The sequence below is a fragment of the Nerophis ophidion genome, linkage group LG02 (assembly GCF_033978795.1).
Source record: "Nerophis ophidion isolate RoL-2023_Sa linkage group LG02, RoL_Noph_v1.0, whole genome shotgun sequence".
Lineage (NCBI taxonomy): Eukaryota > Metazoa > Chordata > Actinopteri > Syngnathiformes > Syngnathidae > Nerophis > Nerophis ophidion.
Window position 1 is genome coordinate 39,893,567 of NC_084612.1, and position 22,050 is coordinate 39,915,616.

The following is a 22,050-nucleotide window of genomic DNA, read 5'->3' on the forward strand; positions in this document are numbered from 1 at the left end:
TAAAAGGTTGTCAAAGAAACATTGGTGCATGACATTTACACCCTCAAAAAGAAAAATCTTATACTAAAGGGGGATTAAACAAATATAGTCAACACATGTCAGGAATCAAGATGCACACATATGCTCCTGTTTTTTCTTTTTGAGCATTCACACACACGCTCATCACAGATGCTACTCCAGCACTTGATCATTAAGGAATGCACCAACTGGTGGAGATAATGTGGTGCCAGCTTCCATTCTACTCCAGTCCTTTCCCTCCCTTCCACCTCCCTCCCGAGAGAACAGCCACTCCCTCTCTTCTCCATCCCCTTCACTGCATGGGCCAGACCTAACCTGCCAAGTCTTCCGACAGGAGAGGCTACAGCTGGAATGCACCGCTCTCCTCCCTGCCTTCCACCTGAAAGGGCTAAATAATGTCCCTGGATTAGTCAATAAAATAACTTTCAAACATTTTTCAGCATTTGGACGCTGTCAACAAAACTAACCCAAATCAACGTAGACAATCTATTGTGTTTAAACTATGTGTGCTTAAAGTCAATAGTTAATGCCTGCAATGTCTTTTTAATTAGGATTTATGCACACATATTTTAAGAAAAATAATTTCAATGCATCAAATAAATGTTTATTTGAATTTTTGATTCGTCTACAGCAGTGGTTCTCAACCTTTTTTCAGTGATGTACCCCCTGTGAACATTTTTTAATTCAAGTACCCCCTAATCAGAGCAAAGCATTTTTGTTTGAAAAAAAGATAAAGAAGTAGAATACAGCACTATGTCATCAGTTTCTTATTTATTAAATTGTATAACAGTGCAACATTTTGCTCATTTGTAGTGGTCTTTCTTGAACTAGATGGAAAAAAATATACAAGAATAACTAAAAACTTGTTGAAAAATAAACAAGTGATTCAATTATAGATAAAGATTTCTACACATAGAAATAATCATCAATTTAAAGTGCCCTCTTTGGGGATTACAATACAGATCCATCTGGATTCATCAACTTCATTCTAAACATTTCTTCACAAAAAAAGAAATCTTTAACGTCAATATTTGACGTGGATGCTTTTGAAAAAGGCTTAAAAACCCTTTAAAAAAAAAAAGCCTTTTTATAGACATACATGCTGGTTCTAGCTATTGGGCTGTTTCTAGTTTAATATTTTATTTATTTTTATATTTTTATTATTATTATTACAATTTTTTACACTGTGGCACTTTGAGGTTGTTTGCTCAACATAAAGTGCTTTTTTACAAATAAAATGTATTATTATTATTATTATTATTATTATTACTATTATTATTATATTTATGGAACATGTCCACAAAAAATCTAGCTGTCAACACTGAATATTACATTGTTGCATTTCTTGTCACAGTTTATGAATTTACATTCATATTTTGTTGAAGTATTATTCAATAAATATATTTATAGAGGATTTTTGAATTGTTGCTATTTTTTTAGAATATTAAAAAAAAATATCACGTACCCCCTGGCATACCTTCAAGTACCCCCAGGGGTACGCGTACCCCCATTTGAGAACCACTGCTTTAGAGGGATTATAAATGGCAAAGTTTTATATTTGTTATAAAAAAATGTGAAGGGATAATCAAATAGTAATCCAAACATATGGATGTTTTGGAGTAGCAAAGTTTGCTGTTTGTTCTCTTCACGTGGAGGAGAATTAATTCCAACGAAAGAAGAATCTTGTGTGTTTATTTTTATTTTCTTATGAGGGCGCCTAACTCTCTCACATCCCCTACCCCTCCCATAGCTTTACCTCCCCCTCTTAAGATAAAATGCTCTGTAGCTCAGGACCAGGCCATTCAGCTGGGATGAGAATGGAATGAAAACAATAGCCCTTATCAGGCTGTTATTTACATTTTCCCAGCATCGCTGCACTAGACAGCTTGGCTTGTCACCAAGCCCACATCACCCCACTGGACCCGGACCAACTTCCTCCAACCCCAGCGATTCCAGCGGTCTCTATGGACCCTCGCCTGGCACAGACCTCCTCCACTCTGCAACGAGCACAGATAGCAACATACAAGACAAAACTACAAGAGTGTTTGTCCAAGACATGCTCCCAATGAGAGGGGGAATGTTTTTTTGGACTGCTAAGCCTGTCTGGGTTGCATTGTCTCCTCTGGGGCTGGTGCTCTCTTAGCTGGAAAAATGCCCTTAACCTTTTTCCCTGAGACTTCTGGTGTTTCCAAGTGGCACTTTGAAAGTAAAGAACCACTTGCCAAATGTTCAATGTCCATTTACTATCAGAATATTGTCTTCCTGCATACTGTACGTAGCCACCTTTTTGATGTGGGTAAACTGGTTAAGCGATTGAGAAACCTAACACCTGAAAGATAAATTGGTATGATAAACTATACCAGTTTTCCCCTCATTACAATAACAAAGCAACTGAGTACATGCCCATGCACTAAGGCCCTGTTTACACTAAGGTTATCCAGGGTAAATCACAGCTAACCTTATCCGTGTCCACACACAACAATGCTACCATTTAAGACCCCTGCACCTCTCTGTCCGCCGGCGCAACGGGAACGAGCACGCACGCGTGAAACAAAAATAAGAAAAGGGTTCATCTGCTCCAAGCTCTTCAGTAGATGACTTTACTTCACTGTGAAGTTATTGAAAAGAGCTATATTGTAAATTGTTTGCTGTGCATTTTACGTTTGTTTGCTGTGTTTTGTATGCAAGTGTTTAAATTAAAATGTATCTCCTTTGAACAATATCCACTGTTGTGGTATTTCAATGAAGTGGAATCCAGTGTGCTGTGGGGCCCTATTGTAGTGAATCACACCTGAGCCATCATAAATTAATCAAATCTTTATGCGACATGAGAAAGTAGACAATGCGATAAACTGTTTGGGACACGAGGTGATGGTTCCATCTTTCAGCTGCGCGATAATGGCAGAGTTAGCGAAGATGCGGGCATCATGCACGCTGCCTGGCCATTTCACAGTCACATCCATAAAGCAATATTTGTAGTCACATACTGCCTATTATGATCACATCCACGGGAGAAAGGGACAAAGTTTTCCGGTAAGTAGAATCACAGCTGATTGTTTGAAATTTCGAAAGTTCTCTTGCCTTCTGAGAAGTGTTGTATCCAAAATAGCTGCGATCGCGCGTGGAAACACCTTGATCTGATCGTGTTTGGTTTTTGAAAATTCAGACTAACACCTGGATTATGTGACTGGAAACCAGATCTCTCAAGGGGGTGTTTGCAGCCGGAGAGGACCCTTCGTGTCATGCATGCGTCAGTCTCAACACACGAGTTGCAACCCAGAAGCCGGTACCATTCAATAAAAATTTAGCATTTATTGTCATGAAGAGGATACTTTTATTTTGCTTCACAAATTAAAAGAACAGATCATTTGAAATTCATTGATGTTAGAAAATAGGAATCCATTTAACCACGCTAAAATCCATGCGCTTTAGAGAAAGTGCATGGGCACTTGAAAGTGTATACAATACAAAAAAACTAACTATTTGAGAAATCAGATTAAAGGGGAACATTACCACCAAACCTATGCAAGCGTCAATATATACCTTGATGTTGCAGAAAAAAGACCATGTATTTTTTTAATTGATTTCCGAACTTTAAATGGGTGAATTTAGGCGAATTAAACGCCTTTCTGTTTATCGGTCTTGTAGCTATGACGTCAGAACGTGACGTCACCGAGGTAATAGACACGCCATTTTCATTTTCACATTACAAACACCGGGTCTCAGCTCTGTTATTTTCCGTTTTTTCGACTATTTTTTGGAACCTTGGAGACATCATGCCTCGTCAGTGTATTGTCGGAGGGTGTAACAACACTAACAGGGAGGGATTCAAGTTGCACCACTGGCAAGAAATCTGCCGCCAGACCCACATTGAATGTGCCAGAGTGTCTGCACATTTTACCGGCGATGCTAAGACAGACATGGCACAGAGATGTATGGATAACCTGCAGATGCATTTGCAACGATTAAGTCAACGAAATCACAAAGGTGAGTTTTGTTGATGTTGTTGACTTATGTGCTAATCAGACATATTTGGTCGCAACATGACTGCCAGCTAATTGATGCTAACATGCTACGCTAATCGATGCTAACATGCTATTTACGCTATATGTATGTACATTTGAAACTAGATACCCACATTTAATGCGAAACAAACACTTAACAATCGACGGATTTAAGTTGCTCCAGTGTCACAAGATGCGAAAGTCCTGATCGTTTGGTCCGCACATTTTACCGGCGATGCTAATAAGGCAGCAATTCTATGGGCCACTTCATTAGGTACACCCATGCTATGGCCGAATAGCGTCAATAGCTATTCGCTCAATAGCTGCAGTTTCTTCTTCAATTTCGTTTTCGCTATCTGCCTCCATACTCTAACCATCTCTTTCAATACATGCGTAATCTGTTGAATTGCTTAAGCCGCTGAAATCCGAGTCTGAATCTGAGCTAATGTCGCTATATCTTGCTGTGGTAACCGCCATGTTTTTTGTATTGGCAGCCCTATATGACGTAACAGGGAAATGGACAGTCGCATCGCAAATAGCGAAAATCAAAAACTTTAAAGCTTTTTTTAGGGATATTCCGGGAGGTGTAAAATTTTGAAAAAAACTTAAAAAAATAAAACAAGCCACTGGGAGCTGATTTTTATTGTTTTTAACCCTTTTGAAATTGTGATAATGTTCCCCTTTAATATAGTGCATGGAAACAGTGCCTGATCATCGTAAATCTTGACAAAACAATGTTTCAAGGTCGATTTGTAACACAAACAATGTACTTGGCAGCCAGCATCGTGTCAGAATATCATGTTCGCTCTAAACCTGATTTGTGAAGTTATTAGAGGCTTTAATGCTAAATCTATGTCCTCACATGTAGAAAAATCAAGATGCCTCTCTTCAGGCTTTTTTATTTTTATTTTTACAAACTGTATGGTGTCTTCTGTTATCTTGCAAATAAACAACTGGGCTTGTTGTTTATTTGTTCATGATGTAAAATTGTCCAATTGAGATCTTGTTTGCATACACAACATGATTTGCTGGCATTTGTACGCTGCTCTGCATTGTCGAGGTCATTGCTGCCGGTAGAAAAGCTTAACTCGGCTTGGACTGATAACAAATTTTGCTGGACAAAATATTGTCCCACAAATCAATGTCAACAAACAATATTATTGTTCACCGATGTTATTGTCCTTTCAAATGCAATAAACTTGTATTTCTCGTGAATATTTTTACCCTTGTAAATGTCAATGAATTTTGATTATCCTAAATAAGGAAATGGACTCTACCACTGGTAGCAAAAATTGCCCTTGAATAAATATTGACCATCTTAATGTGCAGTTTATTCTCTAGTTGTGAAAACTGGGAAATTTTTTTTGCCCCGGTTGGCCACCATAAATTGGGCATACTGGTTCATTTGTCCTTACTGATAGGTTGAACTTGCTCATTCGGTTTGAAGTCAAAATATTCCAAAAACAGGACAATAGCTTAATTTTTTTTACCTCACTATGTTTCTCATTCTGGTGTAAGCTAGCAGTTCCGCCTCCACTCCGCACAGTAATACAACATAAACTCAACAGAAAAAATACCCAGAATCCCATGCAGCCCTGACTCTTCCAGGCTACAATACACACACCCACGCTACCACCAACCCCCCACACCCTCACAATCCCTACTTGCGTCGATTGAGGTTGTGTATATTGTAGCCTGGGAGAGTTTGGGCTGCAAGGTGTTCTGGGTATTTGTTCTCTTGTGTTTAAGTTGCGTTAGGGTGCGGATGTTCTCCCAACATATGTTTGTCATTCTTATACGGCCACTCTCAGTGTGACCTGTATGGCTGTTGAGTAAGTAAGTCTTGCAGCCGTTTACGTTGTTCTGCACAAGTCTCGCACAACATGATTTAGAGTTGTTACTTTAGTTGTGTTGTGTGCGCAATGACAAGTTGTGGAGCACTAGTTCTCTTATAGATGGTACAATATGTATAGGTATGCCAAGGGTTAAGTGAGATTTATCAAAAACATTCCAAAAAATAGCAGTTAGTCATAAATACTTAATAAATATATTTATTGGATAACACTTCAACAAAATATGAATGCAAGTTCAAGAACTATGAAAATAAATGCACCAATGCAATTTTCAGTGTTCACAGCTAGAATTTTTGTGGACATGTTCCATCAATATTGATGTTAAAGATTTCTTTTTTTGTGAAGAAATGTTAAGAATTAAGTTCATGAATATAGATAGATCTCTATTACAATCCCCTAAGATGGCACTTTAAGTTAATGATTACTTCTATGTGAAGAAATCTTTATTTATAATGGAATTACTTGTTTAATTTTCAACAAGTTTTTTAGTTATTTTTATATCTTTTTTTCCAAATACTTCAAGAAAGACCACTACAAATGAGCAATATTTTGCACTGTTATACAATTTAATAAATCAGAAACTGATGTCATAGTGCTGTATTTTACTTCTTTATCTCTTTTTTTCCAACCAAAATGCTTTGTTCTGATTAGGGGGTGCTTTAATTAAAAAAATGTTCACATGGGGTACATCACTGAAAAAAGGTTGCGAACCACTGTTGTAGAGGACATTAGAGGCAGTGCAGTCATGGCAGCCCTTAATAATGTTGGCTGGGTGAAAATTGGGACAAATTCGGGAAAATAGTTGCACCGGTAGATTGTCGGGAGGTGCACTGAAATTCAGGAGTTTCCCGGAAAATGGTGAGGGGTTGGAAAGCCATTCATAGACGGTGAATTCATTAAAAAGTGCATTTTAGATTTTTTAAGAAATCTTTTCTCGCGGCCCAGCCTCACCCAGTTTCTGCATCCAGTGGCCCCCAGGTAAATTAAGTTTGAGACCCCTGAATTAGACCATGTCACTATTTAATAAAATTAGCCCAGGGTATATCCAAGTGATCACAGAGAGTATAATGCCGGGACAAAAGACGGCCAACAACTCGCATCAAAATTTCCAAACTCAACAGTTCCACTAACGACATTTGTTGATGTTTCAAAATGGTTTGTCTCAACACGCAGCAGTGGGTATTTGATTACACTGTGTTGTCAGCAATGAAATTGTTTCAACTGCCTGCCGCCACAATCTGAGCCTCTCCGTGTGCACCGTTCTCCTGGGAGAAAGATGATACTCACGTTTGAGTGTTTGTTGAGCTAAAAAAGCCGCCGGCAAATAAGACAGAGGACTATCTAGAGAGAAATTAGCCACAAGTCAAGGATAACAGTCTGTGGGGGATATTTCGGATTGGATTTGTAGTCCTATGTTTCATGCTAAGCAACATGTCTCTTGTCATTTACTATAAAGGGTTGCCTTCAGATTTTGAATCAGTTAAATGGATTCAAAGCTGAACTACTGACACATACTGTTTGATTGGACTCAGAAAGAATGTATTCCGCTGGCTGAATTTCAGGAGGCAATGTTAGTTAATACAAATAGGCACCCCCCTAACTTGTCACTACACCACTGACCACAGCAACACAAGTAAAAAGTCGGGAGGAAATCAGTGGCGCTTTTTAGTAAATATGCAAAGAACCAAGAAATGGTAGTAAGAAAATACAAATAATACAAAAAACATATATTATTTGTGTTGCTTAAGAGCTTTTCCTTTAGAATCTGAACACTTTTTTTGGTTTGTTTTACCCCATTAACTTTGGCACGCTCTAGTAGGAAGCAAGATTCCCTCACTTTCTCTTTATCAAAATATGGATTAAGAACAATTTAATTTTGACAGTAGTCATCATTGGCTTGTTAATAATTTCTTTAAGAACGCTATACTGTTGCATGTGTCTTTTATTTTATATTTGATATATTTACAAGGGACACAATGTGTAATTACAGAATGAATATTCAACTGACACTAACATCTAAACAATAATATTTCTTACAAGAGAAAGGGGCATTGTTAATCCCAATGAGCAGCAAAGGACATACAGAAAACAATGTGACATTGAGTTTGACATTATGGGTTATTTCCTGAACCCCCCATCCATTCATTTTCTAACGCTTATTCCCTTTTTGGGGTGGCGGGGGGCGCTGGCGCCTATCTCAGCTACAATCGGGCGGAAGGCGGTGTACATACTGGACAAGTCGCCACCTCATCGCAGTATTTCCTGAACCTCAATATCAAACATATTTTTTTCTTTCTTTCTTACGTCATACAAAGTGTTTAGATGTATTTGAGAAAACCAAATGCATTTTAGTCAAAATTTGGAAAACCTGAGAGCTGAGTGAATGGCTGACATTGTGTCTTGCACATTCACAGTACAATCCGCTGTTACTAAAAATATATGAAAGTATTAATGAAGGGTTTATGGAGGGAGTACTGTATTTAAAAATATATAACATGACTTTGTTGCAAGTGATGTATGAAAAGGAAGTGATTTAGTCACATAAAATGCATACTGTAGGTGATTCTGTGCATATCTGTCAGAAAAAGCCAGGAGGTTATTGATACTTTTGAAAGCTCTTCCTCCCTCTCGATCCGTCTGCATTTAGCGTTACAGGCATGTTTAATTCAGGCTCACATTTCTGTGAATGCCAGTCAGACAATGCCTTCTAGAGTAATTTGCCATCCACTCTCCACTGCAAGGGAAACAAATCAAAAGTCGAGATTGATTTAAAGAAGGAAAACGACTGGGATACGCTTCAAGGAGTTCCCTTTGAATATCTTAATCACAGACACACTAAAAAGATACCCCCATCATCACACCAAATAAAACATAATAATCAGAAGAGGCAGGCAGGGAAGTGAAATGCAGAAAGAAAACATGTTTTTGTCATTCAGCCGGTAGTCCCTGAGACAACAGCTGTTAGTGCCACAAATACTCCTGAAGTCTCCATAATCATGGCGTTATTGAAGCGAAGACAAAAAGGGCACTAATTGCAAGGGAGCAATCGGAACGCAATAGGTTACACACCCGGGTGATGCCGCACAATGCAAATGCTAAAGAGGGAGCCGGGAGGAGAGAGGGGGAAACATTCTGAGCACAACAGTGCGTTGTCGCTCATTTACAGGCAATTACCTTTCCTCGTTTTCAACAGTCTTAATAACCTCTACCATTTCAAGAAGACTTTTTGTGACAGTTAAATTATTTCAGCTTTCAAAGTTGTAATTACCTGTTCTGGAATGCATAAATAAAAAGGTCCACCTTTATGGGATTATTGTGGCGCACCTGCACCTTAACTGAGACCTAATCATTATTCCGCTCGGTGAACATGTTTGTCAGCGTGCCGCTATCTTGCGGGCAAGGGCGGAGGTACAGAGAGGGATGGGAGGGCGGCGCGGACCTAGCCCGGTTTGTAGACTGGGGACCTGCACAGAGCGGGGACATGGCGCAGCCGGGCCCCTCACCTACTGTAACCCATTCTTATGCCTTGGGAGCTTGGAACATGCAAACAGTTTTATTTCAATCACCACTGACACAAGTGCTGGACGTACAGTATGTGGGGTTATAGCAGTGGTTCTCAACCTTTTTTTTAGTGATGTACCCCCTGTGAACATTTTTTTTAATTCAAGTACCCCCTAATCAGAGCAAAGCATTTTTGGTTGAAAAATAGAGATAAAGAAGTAAAATACAGCACTATGTCATCAGTTTCTGATTTATTAAATTGTATAACAATGCAAAATATTGCTCATTTGCAGTGGTTTTCTTGAACTATTTGGAAAAAAAGATATAAAAATAACTAAGAACTTGTTGAAAAATAAACAAATTATTCAATTATGAATAAAGAATTCTACACATAGAAGTAATCATCAACTTAAAGTGCCCTCTTTGGGGATTGTAATAAAGATCCAAGATTTATGAACTTAATTCTAAAAATTTCCTGACAAAAAATAAATCTTTAACATCAATATTTATAGGACATGTCCACAAAAAAATCTAGCTGTCAATACTGAATATTGCATTGTTGTATTTTTTTCACAGTTTATGAACTTGCATTCACATTTTGTTGAAGTATTATTCAATAAATATATTTATAAAGGATTTTTGAATTGTTGTTATTTTTAGAATATTTATAAAAAATCTCACGTTCCCCTTGGCATACCTTCAAGTACTCCCAAGGGTACCCGTACCCCCATTTGAGAACCACTGGGTTATAGGTTGCCCTTAACAGAATGATTCATGGTTGCTAAAAACTTAACAAGACTGACTTTAGTGATTTAGTAGGTGTAAAAAATGTAATACAATGTGCTGTATGTATGTTTTTATTTTCATTCTTACATTTCACTTAGAGAAGTGCAAATTTAGAAGTGGATGGATGACATTGTCTGTGTAAAATCATCATCAACCTTCCACCAACGTCATAAGTCACCAGGTGGGCATTTTTACTACAAAGTTAACACTAGTGGCAGTTCCTATAAACATAAAAGTGTAGTGGCAAAATGCAAAGGAAAGGAAAAAAGAGCACTTTACATTGTGAAACCCAATATCTTAGTTACATTTTTTTTTTTTAAACCAGTGTGGTTGGCACTGGGAGGAGGCGAGTAAAGTGTCTTGCCCAAGGACACAACGGCAGTGACTGGGATGGCGGAAGCGGGGATCAAACCTGCAACCCTGAAGTTGCTGGCACAGCCGCTCTACCAACCGAGCTATACCCGATTTTTTTTTTTGTGCATTCTTAATTCCACCCATTGTATCTGACAAATAACCATTTAAAAAGTGCCAACAATACTTCAATATTAAACAACTATTAGTGATATAGGTATAATAAGCGCTAATGGAGACAAACTATTTATATCAGCGATGTGATCACTACGTGTGTGCCTATGTTTACATCATCGAGTGGTCTGCAGCTTCCTCATTTCCTTACTCCTTGTAACTTTATTTTAGATCATAAATCATGCATGTCACCTGGACAAGAGATGGCTGAGGATATAATCCTACAGGTTGGGTCACTTTGACTGCCATTTAGGACCAGTAACTGGTAAGAAAGACACGAAAAGCGCTTGTTACCCTCCTCCCCACCACCCCCCCCCCCACACCCACACACACACCCCCCGTTAGTTTGTGAGGATTATGGGACATTTTTTATCACAATGGGAATATATGACCATCCCAGCAGTCGGCATCCTAATGACAACAGAGCTGGTACAGTAAGTACGTAAACGATGATATTACGGACCTTTGAGCCCTCAGGCGGTACTGCATCAAAAACTGACAACAGTGTGTAAAGGATATCACCACATGGGCTCAGGAACACTTCATAAAACCACTGTCAGTAACTACAGTTGGTCGCTAGTTAAAACTCTACTATGCAAAGCCAAACCGATTTATCAACAACATCCTGAAACGCCGCCGGCTTGGTTGGGCCCTAGCTCAACTAAGATGGACTGATGCAAAGTGGAACGGTGTTCTGTGGTCTGACGAGTCCACATTTCAAATTATATTTGGAAACAGAGGACGTGGTGTCCTCCAAAACAAAGAGGAAAATAACCATTCGGATTGTTGTAGGCGCAAAGTTCAAAAGCCAACATCTGTGATGGTATGGGGGTGTATTAGTGCCCAAGGCATGGGTAATTTACACATCTGTGAAGGCACCATTAATGCTGAAAGGTCCATACAGGTTTTGGAGCAACATATGTTGTAATCCAAGCAAGTGTTACAACATCGTGGCTTGATAGTAAAAGAGTGCGGGTACTTTCCTGGCCCGCCTGCAGTCCAGACCTGTCTCCCATAGAAAATGTGTGGCGCATTATGAAGCTTAAAATACGACAGCGGAGACCCCGGACTGTTGAACGACTGAAGCTCTACATAAAACAAGAATGGGAAAGAATTCCACTTTCAAAGCTACAACAATTAGTTTCCTCGGTTCCCAAACGTTTATTGAGTGTTGTTAAAAGAAAAGGTGATGTAACACAGTGGTGAACATGCCCTTTCCCAACTACTTTGACACGTGTTGCAGCCATGAAATTCCAAGTTAATTATTATTTGCAAAAAAAAATAAAGTTTATGAGTTTGAACATCAAATATCTTGTCTTTGTAGTGCATTTAATTGAACATGGGTTGAAAAGGATTTGCAAATCATTGTATTCCGTTTATATTTACATCTAACACAATTCCCCAACTCATATGGAAACGGAGTCTGTACTTTAAGGAACTCAAAGCGCTTTGACACTATTTCCACATTTACCCATTCACACACACATTCATACACTGATGGCGGGAGTTGCCAACCAGGACCTATCAGGAGCAAGCGTTAAGTGTCTCGTTCAAGGGCACAACGGACGTGACTTGGATGGTAGACGGTGGGGATTGAACCAGGAACCTATAGATTGCTGGCATGGCCACTCTCCCAACTTCGCCTTGCCGTCCCCTACATTATATAGTACACCTTCTTAGACACCCACCTCAAACATTTGCATGCAATTTGTCATCAAGATAATACACTCTTTAGTGAAAGATGTTAATGTGTTAATAAAAAGGTGAATACATTTATTCTATAGGCAGTATAAGTGCTACATAGGATTCCTATTGTATGGCTAATTAACAAACAATATTTTTGTCAGCGGAAATATATACAAGCAACTTGTCAGAAGTAGGTTTTTTTTTAGCTCACTTAAGCTCTTTTTTTCCACAGGCGGTAACCTCCCCCTGAATCTGTGCCTTTAACGGACCTAGGTGTTAATCCCATAGTGGTGACCTGGCCATTTGGAGAGGCCGTATACACAGACACAGCACCCCGACCTCTCTAAATAGAACATGTGTCTATCAAGCATATATGAATTAAGCATCCCCGGGAGGCTTCACCTCCTGAGCTGAGCAGCATGTGACTTCTCCCAATCCATTTTACTGCGGCACTCGGTGGCAATCAGGCTTGAATTATTAAAGTGAGCAGTGAGCAATGATCAATTCATTGCAGCCCTTGCTCGCAGCCTGCCCCGGTCGAACCTCAGCAGAAATGACATTGAGAACACTTGAGTGTGCTTCCAGACAATGCACATAAATGTGACTTATGTCAGGCCCAATATGTCAATAATCATAACTGTACAGGCTGAGGCCAAGCCCAGTCTAATCCTGCAGAAATACTGTTTGATGACAGGAGACTGATGTGCTTGTTGCTAAGTAGTGCTGGGCATCGACACATTGCCTCCTTTTTTCATTTGTATTTATTAAAACGGTAATGAAAAAAGATGTTTGGAGCATTTTGATTCAGAGGCAATGCAGCCGTAAACGGTCTCGACTGATGTTTGTGGGGGGTAATCAAATCCAGAAAAAGGTTGAAGGGAAGTTTTTACTTTAAGTTGGAAGAGGGCAAGAACAGAAAAAAAGATGCAAAACTTTTGCAAGGAGGTTGTGAGCAGCCAAGATAAACCAGTACTCAGAGCCCCCAAAACTGCAATCTCCCCTTAAGCCGGAGAGTGGCAGCTGGCAGAACAGCTGGTGAATAGGATTAATGTCAGAAGAATGAAATAAAACTCAACATATGTCCGAGCCTGAGGTGTTGGGACTGTGCGTGATTGTGCCCCCGATGGATGCCATGTGTGCAGCTGGAAAGAGCTGCTGTGCTGCTCCGCTCTCTACCCCACAAGGTCACTTTTAAGAACTAGAACCAAATGCTTGGAGAGCAAAATTAACTTTTCTATTCAATGCAATCATCAAGAATGCAACATGCAAAAAGAGAAGTGGCTTTATATATACATATAAAAAAATAATCCAATGTGTTTATTGAAAATTGCTGAATTAATTGGATTTTACAAACCTGATAAAGCATGTGTGGCAGTGGGAGTGGGCTGTATGGTTGTGTGGGTGCTTTATTTATTAGTGTTAGACATTACTTTCAGTGCTTATGAGAGGAATCCTCGTCATGGACTTGATTTTAATTTATACATTACATTTGATGATCATTTGGGTCCAAGCGCTGTTTTTTAATAAATAAACATTTAACATAAAAATGTAAGTACCAGGTGCCGTGAATAGGAGGGATATTTTTGGGGCACCCTGCTATGTAGCTGTCAAACTGAAACCTCACCACTAATCAATGCTGGAAAACATTCACATTAATTCCTCTATGTTAATAAGTGTGTGCGAGAAAACGTGAAGTGCTCTGATCATGGCTGTTGTGTGATTTAGTAAATTAATGGCTGTCTGAATGTACAAGGACAAAAACAGACTAATAGGACCCACGCGAATGCATTATTCATTTGCAGTGAAGCCAAGTGTCTTGTATAGACATCCAAACTTTATTTCATCATAAACGACTGACGGTGCTTAGCTGGAACCAAAGTGGGGGATATCAAAGAAACTAACACATTACATTACAAAATGAAGCCCGTGACTGACAATTGCAGTACTTTGCACCAAAGCTGTAGATACTTGAAGTGTATGAGTGGGTGGGAATATCCTCATATTCAACAGAGCATTATAATTTCACTTTTGAAAAATGATTACTTGAGGCAACCAAACAAAAAAGGCGAGAGCATCATTAATTTCTACAGTTAGGCATTTTCCTTTTTAAATAGTAAAGTTAATTATTGAATCTCAAGTTTGTTTACAGATATGCCTGTTAGGGATACACACACATTCTGTTTACTGTAGTGTAAGACCAAAGGTCAGTAATTATTTTTGTTTTGATATGTTCAATGCGGTATGAATTCAAAGAATATTACTTCCAGGATAAATGGGGAAACTAAATGAGTGCATTATAATACCACTCATTACATTTTGGACACAATTAGTGGATAAATGAAACTTTTCACTATACAGTAATAGCAATCACAGTACTTGATATACGTTAAAGTAATTGTTGCGTATTAAAGATTAAACATCCACTTTCCCGCTGTTAAGTTGGTCAATGTACTGTTGTTCGACTTGGTTAAGCCACAATAGAAGCTGTATATCCCTTTTCAATTGGCCCATTTCCTTTCTGCAGGAGACTCAGCCATGCTGACCAAGACCTACTGTGCAAAGACAGAGAACTTTGTCTCTCATGAGGGACTCAGCTCTTTGGCTCCCCTCCCTAGAGGAAGCTCACAACCAAAATAGCAAAGAAGGAAAATGAGCCCCACTTTGGTTATCAATGAATAGCATAGCTCGTGATCCTTTTTAGTCATTTTTTGAATTTCACATCAGTATACAATAGTGTGTGAATGTGAGTGTGAATGTTGTCTGTCTATCCGTGTTGGCCCTGTAATGAGGTAGTGACTTGTCCAGGGTGTACGCCGCCTTCCGCCCGATTGTAGCTGAGATAGGCACCAGCGCCCCCCGTAACCCCAAAGGGAATAAGTGGTAGAAAATGGATGGATGGATATACAAAAGTGTATATACGTCAACAACTAGTTCTTTCTCTCTCCTGTATCATACTTATACACTATGAAAACAATGTCCCAACTAATGCATATACACTTTCGTTCATTTTTAAAGTCTACTTATCATTAGAATTAAGGGGCGGCATGGCGTAGTGGGTAGAGCGGCCGTGCCAGAAATCTGAGGGTTGCAGGTTCGCTTCCCACCTATTGACATCCAAATCGCTCCCGTTGTGTCCTTGGGCGGGACACTTCACCTTTGCCCCCGGTGCCGCTCACACTGGTGAATGAATGATGAATGAATAATTGGTGGTGGTCGGAGGGGCCGTAGGCGCAAACTGGCAGCCACGCTTCCGTCAGTCTACCCCAGGGCAGCTGTGGCTACTGATGTAGCTTACCACCACCAGGTGTGAATGAATGATGGGTTCCCACTTCTCTGTGAGGGCTTTGAGTATCTAACAATAGAAAAGCGCGATATAAATCTAATCCATTATTGTTATTATTATTATTAATTTGATACCTCCCTGCTTGGCACTCAGCATCAAGAGTTGAAATTGGGGGTTAAATCACCAAAAATGATTCCTGGGTGTGGCCACCGCTGCTGCTCACTGCTCCCCTCAACTCCCAAGGGGTGATTAAGGGTGATGGGTCAAATGCAGAGAATAATTTTACCACACCTAGTGTGTGTGAGAATCATGGGTACTTTAACTTTAACTTTAACTTTAATAATGAAGCATTCTAGCCTATTAAGCACTGGACTAGTGCAGACGCACATGATCACAGGTTACTACCAAAAGAAGAAGGCATTTGTCAGATCATTTTAATCATTGCCACTCAGACTTTGCAATGCAACAAAACACATCTTTTTTTGTCATCCCCTGGCACATGTCGTGTAGATGAACAAGGTGGGAAAAAAGAAAAGCACTAAGGGGAAGGAGAGATTTGTTTCATCACTGCTGATGAAAGTGTCTCTTTGTTCACACAGCAACCCTCAAAAGACTTATCATCATATGTTTGACATGCATGATTGTGGAGTGGAATAAAACAATGCAAATATGTTAATAGGCTGCATCTGCACTCCTTGTCATGTTTATGCAGATCTCCTATCTGGATGGCTGATGTACCTGCGACTTACAGAACAAGCTTGCGATGTGCACTGAAATCATTAGCGAGTCACAGAGGCTGTCTGTGCCCAGGGTGTGAGTTACACTTCAGCTATTTTGATCCTTGGTCAGATGACACCGGCTCTTTGTGGGGTAGTGTGTGTGGAGAATGTTGGAGCTAGGGCAGCGATACTGACCTGGCACCATCCCCCGAGTGCATAATAGCCGCAGTTCTGTTTAATTTTGATCTGCTCAGTCATAAATTTTGAAGTTTGATTGTTTCCTGCCCCGATAATCCTGACTGAGATTGCCTATTATTTATTCAATTGAATGGAAGGCTCAGCAGCTCACCGACAAATATAGCAACATTAATGGCCTCTGCCTTCTTATGTGTCAATGTTTCACCATCACTGCACCTATCCAAATACCGGGGTGTCACATAAAACAGTTAAACTGATACTACAGCTAATTTTTCACACAACAAAACACATGGCCATTTCTCAACTTGTGGTATCATTGATATGATTTCAAATGTAGTTGACGAGGTCCACCTAACACTAGTATTTGAACGTGTGTAAGGACAAACACGCCTCTGTGCAACTCTGGCTGTGATGTGTCTCTAAGAAACACCCATTTCCTCCTATCAAGGAGTTCCTGTGCAGCCAGAACTCCAGGATCACAATGGGTGTTTTGTGCTGTGCGGGTGCAGGGGGATACACTGAACAGCTGAAACCCAGGAAGATGGCCCCTGGAATGCTACCCAGCAGTTGCTACTGTTGACTAATCGGAATATGAGAACTGGGGAAGGTGATCTTGAATGCAAAGAATGGCACATTGAAGAAGCAGCTGCTTGTTTTGTCATCTGAACGATGAAGACAGCAGCAGAAAGGGGTTCCCATTTTGAAAGCGGCAACACAATCTATATCTTAGCCTGTGTAAAGTGAAACCTGCATTGGCTCCCGTCATCCTACTGGGACTCGTCTGTCTGTGTTGTGTGAGGGATCCGCTTTGGAACAGATAGTAAATACATAATTCAGGAGGGGACCGGGCACTCTGTTTAGCCCATACACACTCCGTTTAGCCCTGGGCTCTGATCTCAGCCTGGCACAAGGAGCAACTTTGTCACCAGAGAGTGAGGCTGGGAGGGAGATAAAAATCACTGGGGCGGGGAAATATTACATTAAGTGAAGTTGACATAACTGTCAAAAAGGATGGAACAAGAACTAGAAAAACAATATTCAAGCTGAAGGATGGTAAGGTGAGATAAGAGGAAAGGTGAGTGGTTGGGTGCATTTATTTTCTTTAAATTCACAAGTAAGACTGGCAGGCTGCCCACGCCGTACAGCTAAAAAAATCTATCTAACGTCTGGCCACAGGGTGACAAGAGGGTTGATTGGCAGAGAGCAGAGAGCGGCTTTTGATCATATGTCCTAACAAGCGGTTCCAGCTCATGTCTCTTCAGCCTGAACAGATCTACATTACCTATTCAAACAAAAGTGACAGACCAGAGCACTGCTCCACTGGGCTCGTGCACCATTCAACAGGCTAAGACAGAACACACACATACACAAAAGTGTACACACACGCACACGCACACACACACAGAACTAAAAGGTATCGTATATTGTAATTATTTTTAATTAAGCAGATTACTTGCAACAAAAAAAAGTTGCTAGTTAGGATCTAAGTGATAAAATGATCAGCATATAATTAAAGGGAATGTGAAAATGCCTGACTGATATTTGGCCAGTGTAGGCCTGTGAGTCATAACAGAAAGGTCCCGGCCTCAGCAGCGGGACACGACACCCAGAGGAAGCGCAGACAGCGATGTGGCTGAAGAAGGCCTCAAAATCTGCAACCAAGGCAACTGCATTTCCGAACCCTCATTGCATATGCATGGAGTCAGAGGCTCATGCTCAGATCATTATAACAAAGATTCCTATTAATTAGGTGGGATAAAGAAGAACCAGATGACACGGCAGCTGGGATAAGATGAGAGGGGAGAAGGGAGGGAAGTAGAAAAGGAGGGGAGAAAGTGCACGAGTCTGTCTGGGGGAAGGGAAGGAGCAATAATTATATGATAACTTATACAGACTGAATTTGCAGTTAAATACGTTTACACTTTTACGTTATTTTTCCAAAAATAAACCTGCTGGTGCCATATGGCACCTCGAGGTGATAGGTGTTGACTCGGCAGGGGTCACGACACTGATGGAGAAAGTGATACAACAGAGTCAAGAGTTGATCAGTGCTAATCAGACCATGGGTTAAGAGCCCACCCTAGTCCCTTCCTAAGCTTCCACCCATCCGTGGATCTCATTGTATACCTCTAGTAATAGAGGATAATGACCCGGGACTGTGCACACATTGCTGATCACTCATTATACATTATACAGTGATAATACACAACCACACAAGTGGGATTACGCATACAAATATACAATATTGTGTTTAATATGGACAGTAAACAGTACCAATGCCTACTGATGGTTACAGTCAATTTCAAGGGGTTTCCTTTTCTCCAATATGTTGTATTGGTTTACTGACTTAGCATAACTGTTAAATAATACAGATGTTAAAATACCAGTCCACTGGTCTGCAATGTTCTTGATGTTATTGGGGTATGCAACTTAAAGCGAGAGATTCTAAAATTCTGCACCGCCAGTTCAAAGCACTGTCTTCCTGTGAACACTTACGCTGGCATTGACTCATTATTCATGTTTTCACAATAGTTTCTTGGGAATTGGGACACAAAGCTTTCATTAGCGATAACAGATAAGTCAATCAGTAACCTCATAAAAAAACATGTTTTTAGTATGGATTTAACCTACTTAAATTTAAGGCTGGTGGCATTCATCAAGTAGATAATGTGTCTAAAAGAAAGGCCACAACTGGCAACAGAAGTGTATAATTACCCATCCTTGCTTTTGGTATGATCGTAAAGATTCACCATTTTATTTATTTGTTTTATTTCTGTGTATTGGTTTATACTTTAATGTAGACAAAAAACTGATATAAAACTTGCAAGTGAATCAAAGCAAAGTCACCTTGACTGTTTTCAACTGTGGCTATTTTCTTCTTCCTCTCTTGTACTTTAAGCGTTGTAATTTCATAGAGCGGCTAACAGCATTAAATGTTTTTTTAAAAGCAGAAGGAAGAAGACAGTGTTTAACATCAGCAGCACTTTTTTTTCCTTATGATGTTCTTTCGACTTTGTGAACAATGAACTTTCCTGACCAGGCAAGAGAATCCCGGGAAGAATAGTAGCAGATGGTGAAGTGTCTCGGAGGACCTCGGTAAACCCGATCAGACAGACACCAAAGCAACAGAATTGGACACAACAGTTGTCATGCTTAGATAAGCGGTATATTTAGCTCATCTGTTGCTTGAAGCACATTAGCAGTGTCATTAAGACAACAAATGGCTTCTCTAACCTTCTTGTGCGCTCAAGCACATCTCTTTCCATAAACAATGAAGTAAGACTTTGATTTTGCTAGTTTCAGTAACAGTCCCTTTTTTACTCAAGAGTACTTTAACCACTATTTTACAGTAATCACTGATCATCACCACTGAAGCTTCCTAGAGGGCTCTCAGAAACTGAGAGTCTCACAGTTCCTGCAGCCTGGGAACAACATTCTGTCTGAACTTTGTGCCTCTCTTGTCTTCTGCCATGTCTCCTTCTTAGAAAGTAATTTCCTCCGACCGGGGAGTTTATTTTGGTGGCAGTGGTACACAGTGCATGAGGCAGACCAAGTCTCTATTATTAACAGGAGATTAAAACAGCTGTATGGCACTCCAAAGAACTCTCTTCTCCGCAGCTAACATACGGCCCTGGATTACAAGATCCACTTGACCATTTAAATTACTGCACCAACCAGGCTTCACCAGCTGGTGTTCATTACCATAATGTCACAGAGTCAGACAACATGAACAAACTTGGTGGAAAGCAAAGATATGTGTGTAGAAGAAGGACTTTCTTACTTTTACTTTCTTTTACCATTTTAAAATGTACATTTTCAATCATTAATATATAGGTACTCGGATCAATAAATGCAGAATGATCTCTCTTGGAACTAGAAACAATAAATCCTCTATCACCACAAGTCATACTAAATGTCCGGTGATGGTGTAATACAAACATTATCCAGACAAACGCTTAAAAAAACTAAGTGGAAAATTATTTTTAGGCTAACAGAGGTCTAATGTATTCATCTGATGAAGTGCTTATGCTAAAAGCTCCCTAGACACTGAATGAGACACATGCATTCCCAAGGGTTTTCAACATTTGATTGGATGTAGTTATATTACTAGAGCACTAATTAAGAAGGGGGATGTGTTACTGCTGCTCGTTCAAATATTTGTTTTTTCCTCTTCCGTATTCTTGATAGACTGCAGGCTGTGGGAGGCAAACATGGTGAAATGTCTTTCACATAGGACGTGGATTTGCATTGGGTTGTAGGAATGAATTCAACATTGTAAACCGTTTTGTTTGTGCTTCGCATCTTTGACTATGCAGAAAGCACATTTTTCCAAAAGAGAATCACAAGTAGTATGCTTGTGTATGCTTGTGACACAATGGAGAGAAAGGATCAGATTTCAAAGAAAAGAAGGACATTTGGAAAGAGACATTCCATTTTCTTATTTCAAGTGTACAAACAGAGGATAAGAGAGCCCTACCGTCTTGCTCTGTCTTTGTCATCTCCTCCAGTTTCTTCTGCTTCAGTGTGTCCACAACGTCTGCCAGGCTTCCTTTGCGGCGCTCGGGAGTTCCAAATGCTGATGCGCTCAGCAGGTCACCTCGCTCCCGGGCCCCCTCCTCAGGCTTGTGCGGAGAGGTGGAATTGTTGCGGAAGGAGTACAGGGAACATACTTTATTGCTGTCAGATTCCTGCATGTCAAACAAAGAGTCCAGAACGACAAGGGATAAGTAAGTGTCTTCTGGAGCTTTTAGGCATAAACTGCAATTCCGCACATTGTGATTTGGCCCCATCAAAGGGATTTCATACAACAGCACCTTGTGTTTTCAATAAAACTACCTGGACTTTACATAGGATTTGATGTGAAAAATGGAGATACACTGACAGGTAAGCTTGCATTGGATATATTTATAATACGCATCTGCCAACACTACACAGAGAAACCTCCTGGCTGTAATTTCTCAAATTGCTCTTGAGTGTGCATTGGTGTTCAGGTGACTGCTGTGTAATTTGTTCATTTTCTCGTAGAGACCTATTCTCAGCTGAGTGTCAGGAGACCTCGTAAATCTACGTCCTGTCTCAAGCTGTTGTTGTTTTTGGGTCCCACCTGTGCATGGTTTAGTATTTAACTTAAGGTCTTGTCTTTAGCTAGATGGCTGAGTGCTCCCTGTGCACAAGCACACATACAGTAAAGGGAGCCGGGAAGAATGGGACGCAGCTTGAATGGCAGCTAGAGAGACGGGCAGCAATACGCTGCAGATGTTATAGTCGGCACATGGGCCATCGCTGGGCGCTGCGTCTAACAGAAGGTGGCGTTAATTATGGTTTGTGTAGCAGAAGGTCGCTAAGCAGCAGAGAGCCGCTGCCTTTAACAGGGGAACAGTTAGGTCTGATTTAAACATTTGCCCTCAAAGTAAGGGGAAAAACGATTCTCACAACTGTATTCAACATACACTATTCACCTAAAGTGAGAAATGTGA

The 22,050-nt window shown here is 40.1% G+C and overlaps 1 protein-coding gene across 4 annotated transcripts in view; it reads right to left on the reverse strand.

Moving 5' to 3' along the window:
• Nucleotides 1–22,050, reverse strand: part of LOC133540699 (transcription factor SOX-6-like) — a 213,816-nt gene that overhangs the window by 107,034 nt on the left and 84,732 nt on the right. For all 4 annotated transcript variants that reach the window (XM_061883555.1, XM_061883544.1, XM_061883536.1 and 1 more), the window contains one exon: nucleotides 21,051–21,261. In XM_061883555.1, the coding sequence (XP_061739539.1) occupies nucleotides 21,051–21,261 (211 nt within the window). The remainder of the gene's footprint in view (nucleotides 1–21,050; nucleotides 21,262–22,050) is intronic.